We start from the raw sequence: 11855 nt of genomic DNA on the forward strand, positions 1-11855 counted from the left end.
CTGGTCAGATGAAACCAAAATTGAACTTTTTGGCAACAATGCAAAACGTTATGTTTGGCGTAAAAGCAACACAGCTCATTACCCTGAACAAACCATCCCCACTGTCAAACATGGTGGTGGCAGCATCATGGTTTGGGCCTGCTTTTCTTCAGCAGGGACAGGGAAGATGGTTAAAATTGATGGGAAGATGGATGGAGCCAAATACAGGACCATTCTGGAAGAACCTGATGGAGTCTGCAAAAGACCTGAGACTGGGACGGAGATAGATTTGTCTTCCAACAAGACAATGATCCAAAACATAAAGCAAAATCTACAATGGAATGGTTCAAAAATAAAAACATATCCAGGTGTTAGAATGGCCAAGTCAAAGTCCAGACCTGAATCCAATCGAGAATCTGTGGAAAGAACTGAAAACTGCTGTTCACAAATGCTCTCCATCCAACCTCACTGAGCTCGAGCTGTTTTGCAAGGAGGAATGGGAAAAATGTTCAGTCTCTCGATGTGCAAAACTGATACAGACATACCCCAAGCGACTTACAGCTGTAATCACAGCAAAAGGTGGCGCTACAAAGTATTAACTTAAGGGGGCTGAATAATTTTGCACACCCAATTTTTCAGTTTTTGATTTGTTAAAAAAGTTTGAAATATCCAATAAATGTCGTTCCACTTCATGATTGTGTCCCACTTGTTGTTGATTCTTCACAAAAAAATACAGTTTTATATCTTTATGTTTGAAGCCTGAAATGTGGCAAAAGGTCGCAAAGTTCAAGGGGGCCGAATACTTTCGCAAGGCACTGTATATTGTCCATATACCACAAACCCCAAGGTGCCTTATTACTATTAAACTGGTTAGCAACGTAATTACAACAGTAAACAAGTAATATTGACTCATACCATTGGTATTTGGCCTGATATACCATGGCTTGCTATTCTGTTGAATTGTCAACTGGTCTAAATTCTTGTTAGGAAGATGTTGCTGTTCAGAATTACATGTTTATGACTGATGTTCACAGGAATCTCCAAATTATATGTTGAACAAGCACCACGAATGGAGGAGGAAAACAGCTTCTTTCTACCACACCTTCAAGTCATACAATGTTGGGCCCTGCAGCCTTGTGAATTTTGACCTGTTTAAAAGGTCTTACTCACATCGGCTGCGGAGAGCGTGATCACACAGTCTTCCAGAACAGCTGGTGCTCTCATGCATGTTTCAGTGTTATTTGCCTCGAAGCGAGCATAGAAGTAGTTTAGCTCGTCTGGTAGGCTTGTGTCACTGGGCAGCTCTTGGCTGTGCTTCCCTTTGTAGTCTATATTGGTTTGCAAGCCCTGCCACATCTGACGAGCATCAGAGCCGGTGTAGTACGTTTCGATCTAAGGTCTGTATTGACACTTTGCCTGTTTGATGGTTTGTCGGAGGGCATAGCGGGATTTCTTATAAGCTTCCGGGTTGGAGTCACGCTCCTTGGAAGCGGCAGCTCTACCCTTTAGCTCAGTGCATATGTTGCCTGTAATCCATGGCCTCTGGTTGGGGTATGTATGTACAGTCACTGTGGGGACAACGTCATTGATGCACTTATTGATGAAGCCAATGACTGATGTGGCGTACTCCTCAATTCCATCTGAGGAATCCCACAACATATTCCAGTCTGAGCTAGAAAAACAGTCCTGTAGCTTAGCATCTGCTTCATCTGACCACTTTTTTATTAATCTAGTCACTAGTGCTTCCTGCTTTAAGTTCAGCTTGTAAACAGGAATCAGGATATAATTATGGTCAGATTTGCCAAATGGAGGGCGAGGGACAGCTTGTATGCATGCATCTCTATGTGGAGTAAAGGTGGTCCAGAGTTTTTTCCCCATCTGGTTGCACATTTAACATGCTGATGGAAATTTGCTGATGGAAATTTGCTGACATGGATTTAAAATTTCCCGCATTAAAGTCCCCGGCTACTAGGAGTGCCGCCTCTGGGTGAGCGTTTTCCTGTTTGCTTATGGTGGAATACAGCTCATTCAATGCTGTCTTAGTGCCAGCATGAGTCTGTGGTGGTATATAGACAGCTAAGAAAAATACAGATAAACTCTAGGTAGAAGGTGTGGTCTACAGCTTATCATGAGATACTCTACCTCAGGTGAGAAAAAACTCAAGACATGCACCAGTTGTTATTTACAAAAAGACATAGTTCGCCACGACTCCGTGAAGCATAAGGTATTACAGTTTTGAATGTCACGCTGGTAGATTAATCTTCCGAGTAGGTCATCTACTTTATTCTCCAAAGAATGCACGTTTGCTAGCAGAATGGAAGGAAGTGGAGGTTTATTCGATCGCCTACGAATTCTTAGAAGGCAGCCCGCCCTCTGGCACCTTTTCTCCGCCTCCTCTTCATGCAAATTACGGGGATCTGGGCCTGTTCCCGAGAAAGCAGTATATTATTCGCGTCGGGCTCATCAGACTCATTAAAGGAAAGAAAAGGATTCAAATAACATTTTATTGGTCGCATAGTGTAGCGAAATGCTTGAGCTTCTAGTTCCGACCGTGCACTAATATCTAACAAGTAATCTAACAATTTCACAACAACTACCTTATACACACACAAGTGTAAAGGAATGATTAAGAATATGTACATATAAATATATGGATGAGCGATGGCCGAACGGCATAGGCAAGATGCAGTAGATAGTATTGAGTACAGTATATACATGAGATGAGTAATGTAGGGTGTCATGACGTGGCCCTCTTTGGGTATAGCGAGCACCCTCCCCCTCTCTCTACCTCTTTCTTCCCCCTACACCCAGCCTCTGTTGTTATCACAGGTCATAAATTCCTAGAGTCGCCGCTCTCCTCATGGCCAGGCAGTGTAGAGAGAGAATGTTTCACAGGAGAACAAAGGAACCTCTTCTCCATCATATAACTTGAGAACTGAACAATGTCCATGTTTTGGAGAATGTGTACATGGTCGGGAGAGAATCCAGCTACGACCGGTCCATTTAGTTTATTGTTTGTGAAACTCACGAGAGACAATACAGCCACATTACCATAACTCTGTTTATACAAGAGTCTCAGTTGTGAGGGTTGCATCTAATTGTTGTATAAAATGAATGAGTAAAGAATAACCTATTTGTGAAATTATGTAATGTGATTTTAAACTGTTTAATGAAGGAAACTCCCTTTGGAGTTTAACTCAGTTATAGGCCCGCCCCATGAGCACAGACATTGATCTGGCGTCATGGGACAGCCCTTTCCTACGGTTCTGGATATAACCCCCACCTTGGGAATTTCCCAGCAGGCCAGTACCTCGATCACAGAGGGAGCTAAGGTTTGAGTAGACACCAAGCTTACCTCGACTACCGAGAGGGCTAAGGTTTGAGTAGAGACCATAAACCTGAGTATAAGCTAAGGTTGTAATGGTTGTTGAAACTCAGACTATCGATACCGACAGAAGAGCAAATCTTTGATACTAATTACTAGTCTGCATCTAGGAATTCTATACCATTGATTGCGAAGGCCGACAACCGCCAAAACATCTATTCTATAATAACATTTCTGAATGGGACTCTGAAGTAACCATTCTAACCACGAAAGACGATTCCAACAGAAGATCACAACGACACACTGAGCGTAAATATATATATATTGATTGCAATTATTCCCGAATGAGTGAGCGTTCATGTGCAAAGGATTAGCATTTCAATTAATATAATTATCAAGTGTGTAGTGACTCCTTTGCATAATTTCCACCTTTCTCAGTCTACAGTTCCCTTTTGTCCACCAATCCGTAATATCGGTTTATCCCACTAGGGAACCTCCCCTATCATTTGCTTGTAACCATATGTACTACTGTAAGTTTATGCATTTCTGTGATTATTTAGTTAATAAATGATTGAGACAATTGATGTATGAATGATTCATAGTGAAGACTGGGTTTGTGCAGATAACCAAAAATGTACAACGTTTGGAATGAGACACGTGAGGTAAAGAATAATTCATGAATTAGAAGATTAATTGATCATATATTAAAATATCTGAAAAGTTGTATTAGGAAAATTATAAGTTTGTAATCTGAATATTTTCCTTGGTGCCTCGACTTCCTAGTTGACTAGAATAATAACGTAATAATAATAATTACAGAGAATTGATTTGATAAAACAGTCTTCATTTTAACGATGCCAAAGAAACAACAGGTATGTAAACATTATATAAAGCGGTATTGTTTAAGTGACTAGTGATACATTTATTAAATCTAATTATTCATCATTAAAGTGGCTAGAGATTGAGTCTGTATGTTGGCCGCAACCACTCAATGTTAGTGATGTGATGGCTGTTTAACAGTCTGATAGCCTTGAGATAGAAGCTGTTTTTCAGTCTCTCGGTCCCAGCTTTGATGCACCTGTACCGACCTCGCCTTTTGGATGATAGCGGGGTGAACATGCAGTGGCTCGGGTGGTTGTTGTCCTTGATCTTTTTGGCCTTCCTGTGACATCGGGTGGTGTAGGTGTCTTGGAGGGCAGGTAGTTTGTCCCCGGTGATGCGTTGTGCAGACCTCACTACCCTCTGGAGAGCCTTACGGTTGTGGGCGGAGCAGTTGCCATACCAGGCGGTGATACAGCCAGACAGGATGCTCTCGATTGAGCATCTGTAAAATTTTGTGTGTTTTGGTGACAAGTCAAATTTCTTCAGCCTCCTGAGGTTGAAGAGGCGCTGTTGCGCCTTCTTCATCACGCGGTCTATGTGGGTAGACCATTTCAGTTTGTCCGTGATGTGTACGCCGAGGAACTTAAAACGTTCCACCTTCTCCACTACTGTCCCGTCGATGTGGATAGCGGGGTGCTCCCTCTGCTGTTTCCTGAAGTCCACGATCATCTCCTTTGTTTTGTTGACGTTGAGTGCGAGGTTATTTTCCTGACACCACACTCCGAGGGCCCTCACCTCCTCCCTGAGGGCTGAGAACGCACCCTTGTGGGGACTCAGTGTTGAGGATCCGCGAGGTGGAGATGCTGTTTCCCATTCTCACCACCTGAGGGCGGCCCGTCAGAAAGTCCAGGACCCAGTTGAGCAGGGCGGGGTCGAGACCCATTCTGCCAGTCCATGGTGCATAATCGCAGTCCTGATATCCAGAAGTTTGTTTTCGGTCATATGAGACGTAGCGGCAACATTATGTACAAAATAATGAACAAACAACTCAAATAAAAAAAAGGAAAAAAACACAATCGGTTGGGGACACGTAAACATCAGCCTTCTTCTCCGGCGCCATTGTTACTTGATACTTCAGACAAGGAAAAATGATGGATTGCTAATTAAAAATACCTTTCAGAATTATGAAGCCTTTGTGCTTTTATTCAATACATAAATGCTTAAATATATATATATATATATATATATTTTTTTTTATCACAGAATGTGACGTTAGCTACCACACAAGTTGTTTTTGGCATATATTCAAAAACAAACTACAAAAACGCCATTCTTTACCCAATAGGCTGAACAGTTGTAATGAACGCTTGTAAAAATGTCCATAACAAGTGTTCACATCCAGAGACAACACTGTTGCAGGTGGGTATAATTTGTGTAACGTTCCAACAGGAATCCGTTTCAAAAACTTCGTAAACAACAAGGTTGCCAACAAACAACGCATACAAAGTTGTATAGCGGCAGAATAAGATACTGCAGTGGGCAATTTAATTACGTTTTTTACTCACCACGTTCATTCCGAAAAGGTCTGTCCTCACTCTGGGAACATATGGACAAACATTAAGGATAAACTACGTGGTGAGTTGATGACTATTCGGCAGCTAATTAGATAGGTGAACTGATCATGCTAATTTGTATACATTGTTTGTTGGCATCCTTGTACTTCAAAGTTTTTGATTCAGATTCCTGTTGGAACTTTTCACAAATTATACCCACTCCACTGTCGCTGCTCGACAACATCCGTCGGCCTGGCTGTGCCACATTGCTCTGGGGAACAGAAGACTGCAATTTGAACACAGACTAATCAGGTTAACTCAACCTTTAATGGGACAAAGCTGTAGCTAGAGAGGTTATTTCTGAAGCTGGTGATGGACATGAGGTACACGTTTTACATTCCGCCTTAATTATTACACTCTAAAAATAAAAGGATCCTGGAATATCCTTTAGGGGTTCTTCAAATGAAAACTGTGGGGGAACCTATAAGTTCTTCGAAGAACCCCTCTTAATAGATCCTCGAAGAACCTTTAAGGGTTCATATCTGAACTACCTCCCTCCCCTATTATTATTATTATTATGCATAACAATAACACAATATTTTAGTTGTCAGTGTTCATTAAGTGGCAAAGCAGAATAAAAATTCTAAAATGTGAGCCCCAAGTCCAGTGGGTATATCCTCTGGCGTGTTGATGTTAATGTGTTGATGTTCTCCGTATCCATAGCCAGAATGATTTTGCAGTGCGTGGTGATTGAACAAGTTTCCTGGTATATTCATCAGAGGTCTAGGGACGGTGAAATCTGAATCGCAAAAAATAGTAATTAATACAGATGTTTAACTAAACATACACAAAAGTATTCATAACTTGGTTTTTGTAGTAACTGTTTATGGAAAAAAAATATATATGGTTTTCATACACATACCTTGTCCATAATGTAGAGGCCTATGGGGTTTTCATTGAAGAGGCAAGGGAGGATGGTACATGTGATCTCCATAACATACCAATAGACATACCTTTGTATGCCTCATCGTCTGTATACCTGCAGACAGAGCAGTTCAGTCATCTGCACACAATGCAGCTATCCTTCAACATATTCCAAAAGCATACATATTCTAACCGCTTTGTTTATTGATATCCATTGAATTGTGTCCATTATCTGGTTTAGAAAGATTTGCACAAATATTTAAAGATAGATGGTATCATCACAAAACAATATCAATTTAGATCATATAAAAAGGGACAAATCTTACCTTAAATTGAGGAGATCTTTACAGTTAAGTGCCTGCACCTGCTGTCCTTTCAAATCCAAATGTTTCAGTTGTGCAGTTAGGTTCCTGCAAGAACATCCAACTAAGGACGTTCCTCGATGAACCCCACCTCCTATGGGGTTCTCAGAAGAACCTTTTGGGGGCAATTTTCAGTGCCAAGAACCCTAAGGTTCTTCAAAAAACTTTGAGGATCTTAGAAGAACCCTTGTTGAACCCCTAATTTTTATCGTAGACATCTGGTGTCGGGAGAAGGAAGAGTGCCTGTCAAACCAAGGGATGTTCATGCTACCAATGACAGGGTGCTGTAAAGTGCCCAAATGCAATTTACAGAGAAACCTAACTATATCAAAATTGTAATGTTACTAATCTGCTAGATTTTATTATAAGCCTAAGAAAATGTGATTCATAATGATATTGCACAAAATGTTTTTCCAAGTTAAAATGCAATGATAAGTGAGACAGACTCACCAGAAGGATTAAGTCCATGCTAACACTATGGACGTTACGTTATTTGCCAGTAGATGGCGCACAATTACACAATGTAATTACACAGGACAATAACATAACGACACATTGTGTCCAGTAAGTGACTAACAGACATTGTCTATTAAACTCAGCTCACTCTTTTTTATCTATTTTGAATTCTAAAATCATTAGTTGTATTATGTACTATCTTGAATTCCATGCAGGAATTCAATCTTCAGTGACATTGCTGTTAGCCTGGTTTCCATCTCTGTTCAGCTATTACATTACACTCCTTGCCACTCCTGTCATTTGCCAATGGATATGCAGAGGATATGCAGAATACAAACATTCCAGCAAAACAATGGATATATAGCAATTAGCAAAATAACCCATTTTCATACACGTCTAAAATCTGAATAAATGTGTGAACAGTAATATTTTACACATATGAATGTACCCATAAGCAATTTCTGATGAAAAAAAACATGAAAAATGTGTGGATATAGCATTTTGGAATTAAACTCAAATATACAATTGATATACACTGAGTGTACAAAACATTAGTAACACCTGCTACTTTCATGACAGATTGACCAGGTAAATTGAGGTTAAAGTTATGATCCCTTATTTATGTCACTTGTTAAATCCACTTCAATCAGTGTAGATGATGTGGACAAGACAGCTTAAGAATCTTTCTTTAACCCATGGTAAGTGGGCAAGACAAGTGCTTTTGAACGGGGTATGCCAGAGGCACCGGTTTGAGTGTGTCAAGAACTGCAACTCTGCTGGGGTTCTCACACTCGAGTTTCCAACGTGAATCAAGAATGGTCTACCACCTAAACGTCGTCCAGCCAACTATGGTAAAGATTGGAGTCAACATGGGATGACCAGAGATGTTCTCTTGATAAGTGCGTGAATTGGATAACTTTCCTGTCCTGCTAAGCATATTCTAGACAGACAAAGGTTTGTGGTGAACACTATCACTTAGGTCAACTGTGACTGATTGGACAGTTGACAAGGTATTGCTTGCTTCAGTACTGGTTTTGTACCCTTGACAAACATCATATTATGAAGCTGAGTCCTGCTGTTGCTAAATCTTGTACATCATAGCTAATTATTCATTAGTTGACCGTTAGCGCAGTACACATCCATCCACAGTGTGTGTGTGTTCTCAAATGCATCTTACAATGAGAGGAAGGAAGTGAGTTGAAACTGTAATCTTTACTCACCATGCACGGACAAACATGATCATGATTTTCAAGGTGCAACCAATATATGTTGTAAGAAGTTCACATGACCTTCTACAGCAGGGTTCCCCTACTGGCAGCCCAAATGTTGCCTGTGGGTGGTTTTATTCCCCCCTATGTTTTCTGAGAAAAACTCATAAATGTGTTAATGTTTTATTTTTATTGTTGGACAATAACTGTAAAAACAACATGGAATCAGCTCAAGTGATTTTAATTTTGGAACTCTGTTCCCAAGTATTCTCATACATAAGAGAAACATGTTTTTTTTTTTTTACCTTTATTTAACTAGGAAAGTCAGTTAAGAACAAATTCTTATTTACAATGACGGCCTACCCCGGATAAACCCAGACTACGCTGGACCAATTGTGCGCCGCCCTATATGGGACTCCCAATCACGGCTGGTTGTGATACAGCCTGGAATCGAACCAGGGTCTGTAGTGACACCTCTAACACAGATGCTGTGCCTTAGACCGCTGTGCCACTCAGGAGCAAATTATTTGTTAATATGTTCCGCCACCCGACCATCTGTGGCTGAAACTAGTTGATGATCCCTGATCTACAGGTAGATAATTACGCCCAAGTGTTTGTTTGCTTGTTACAATTTGCAAAGCAAATGTAGCAGTAGTTACATTTGACAACTCACAAGACCCCTGCGTGCTAGGAGTGTATTCATTACGTCTTGCAACCGAAACAGTTTACCTCTTAAGAACCAAATGGAGCAAAACGGAGAGGGACCTACATGAATTTGACCAATATAAACTCTTTTCCCTTGCAAAAGTTTTCTGTTTGGAGTAAACTGTTTCTGTTGTAACAGACGAAACGTTTTGCTACAAAATCGGTGTAATGAATACACCCCAGGTCAACTGCTACTGGTCCTAGCGAGTTTCCGCCAATGTGTTGCATCAACATGCGTCACACAGCATCATTCAAATCAAATAAATGCACTTTGTTTGGGCAACAACAAATACACTTTAAAAGTCCCGGTCAAAAAGGCTTTACCGTTATTATGGTACATCATCCCGATTGTTCCTCCGGTGTTGATGACCAAGACTCGCGCTTCAGCACAGGGGCTCACATCCAGAGACTCAACACTGTTGCTGCTCGACAACCTCCTCCGTCGGCCTGGCTGTACCACATTGCTCCGGTAAACAGAAGTATGCGACTTGAACACAGACTGATCAGGTTGACTCAACCTTGAATGGGACAAAGCTCTAGCTAGAGAGGTCATTACTGAAGCTGGAGAGGGACATGAGATAGACTTTTTACATTCCGCCATAATGACTAGACAACTGATGGCGGGGGAAGAGTGCAAGTCAAACCAAGGGATGTTCTTAAAGTGACAGACCACTAACTACCAATGACAGGTTGTTGTGAAGTGCCAAAACGCAATTTACAGAGAAACTAAGCTATATCAGAACTGTAATGTTACTAATCTGCTTGATTGTATTATAAACCTAAGTAAATATAATGAATCACAATGATGAGATTGCCGTAAATGGTTTTCCAAGTTAAAAACAATGTACATACAATGCAATTATAAGAGTGAGACTGAGACTCACCAGAAGGAAGAAGTCCATAATGTAGTGTAGAGGACGTACGTTAATGGCTTTTGAGTTTTTCGTCAATAGCCTTCAAGGATAATTTCAAGAGTAGCGTCTTCAACCAATAGGAAAAAATGGTAGAAGTTGTTGGCAAAAACACTATGATCACGTGGGAGTAATTAACCCTTGTTAAGGTGTTAACGTTTTTGTTTTCTCACCCAATGTTCGCCGGTCTGATGGACCCACAACATTATTGGGTTTTTAAAACAATACAGCCATAACAATTTACATAAAAATATTTCAAACTTAATACTTAAATGTTGACTTATTTGGGGGTTGCTGGATCGAATCCCCGAGCTGACAAGATAAAAATCTGTCGCTCTGCCCCTGAACAAGGCAGTTAACCCACTGTTCGCTGGAAGGCCGTCATTGTTAATAAGAATTTGTTCTTAACTGACATATCTAGTTAAATAAAGGTTAAATCAAAAATAATTATCAATTACAAGCAACAGACATGGTTAATATTTGCCATTTACCTCTGCTAGATCACATTTATCAATAAAAGCGCTATTTGTTTGGATAAAATGTGATTTTTGTCAAAATGAATCAATTATATTCAAGACATGGGTGGAATAAATCATGTTTATCTTGAACAAATATAAATGAAACAAGGTTTTCATCACTATTGACGTTTATTGCTTTGAACTGAATAAATTGGATGCCAGATTTTACAAACAGTATTTCATGGAAATGATAAATGAGCCCCATTCAACACAAATTAAGGCCTGTCTACACACCACATTAGAGACAGTTTTACTGTGTGCGTGTTGCAAATGTATTTCTTGCAGTTGATGCATGTGTACTGTGTCTTCCTGTCCTTGGGTCCACACACATCTCAGCGCTTCTTGTTACTACTGGCTGTAATCTAGAATGATGAAAACACTTAGTTCAGGAATTTTACTAACATCTCACTCACTCACATATATAGTTACAGCAGGCCAAGGTAGGAGAGTCAGACACACACACACATGCAACAATATCACTCACACTTACTTCCGGGAATTGGAGTAGTTGGTTCTGTGGGTCGGGCGGATGGGGCACCAGCATCCTCCTCCTGAATCCTCCTCATGATGGCTGCAGAAGCTGGGGTCATTGGAATTCAGTCTTCAGTGAGATTGCTGTTAGCCTGGTTGCCATCTCTGTTCAGCTATTACATTACACTCCTTGCCACTCCTGTCATTTGCCAATGGATATGCAGGATAGGAACACTCCATTCCAGCTAAACAATGGACATATAGCAATAAGCAAAAATACACATTTTCATACACGTCTAAAATCTACGAATAAAAAATGTGAGAACAGTAATATTTTACACACACATGAACATACCCATAAGCAATGATTTCTGATTTTAAAAAACACAAATGTCAAAAACGTGTGGATATAGAGTTTCAGAATTAAAGTGTACAAAACATTAGGAACAGCTGCTCTTTTCATGACATAGACTGACCGGGTGAATCGAAGTGAAAGCTATGATCCATTATTGATGTCACTTGTTAAATCCACTTCAATCAGTGTAGATGAAGGGGAGGAGACAGGTAAATAGCTATTTTTTATGTATTAAGTATCAAAATAAAGTATAAATCATTTCAAAT

At 40.2% G+C, this 11855-nt stretch overlaps 2 protein-coding genes across 13 annotated transcripts in view; both read right to left on the reverse strand.

The window, feature by feature from the left end:
- LOC110497882 (60 kDa lysophospholipase) overlaps positions 1–10303 on the reverse strand; it is a 137430-nt gene extending 127127 nt beyond the window's left edge. Inside the window, exon 1 of the mRNA XM_036954837.2 lies at positions 10219–10303. The gene's annotated coding sequence lies outside the window, so the exon portion shown is untranslated. The remainder of the gene's footprint in view (positions 1–10218) is intronic.
- Positions 1–10341, reverse strand: part of LOC110497880 (60 kDa lysophospholipase) — a 53715-nt gene extending 43374 nt beyond the window's left edge. For 7 of the 12 annotated variants that reach the window (XR_016488983.1, XR_016488982.1, XR_016488981.1 and 4 more), the window contains exon 1: positions 9659–10118. Coding sequence is in view for 7 of the 12 variants with exons in the window: in XM_021574326.3 (XP_021430001.3) it covers positions 9659–9935 (277 nt within the window). In the remaining 5 variants the exon portion in view is untranslated. Of the gene's footprint in view, positions 1–9658; positions 10120–10218 lie in introns of those variants that run through there. The other 5 variants (XM_090211314.1, XM_090211313.1, XR_016488984.1 and 2 more) reach the window with 3 other exon arrangements.
- Positions 10342–11855: the final 1514 nt, after the last annotated feature.

This window comes from Oncorhynchus mykiss, chromosome 19, assembly GCF_057628025.1.
Source record: "Oncorhynchus mykiss isolate SJ-2025 chromosome 19, ASM5762802v1, whole genome shotgun sequence".
Taxonomy (NCBI): domain Eukaryota; kingdom Metazoa; phylum Chordata; class Actinopteri; order Salmoniformes; family Salmonidae; genus Oncorhynchus; species Oncorhynchus mykiss.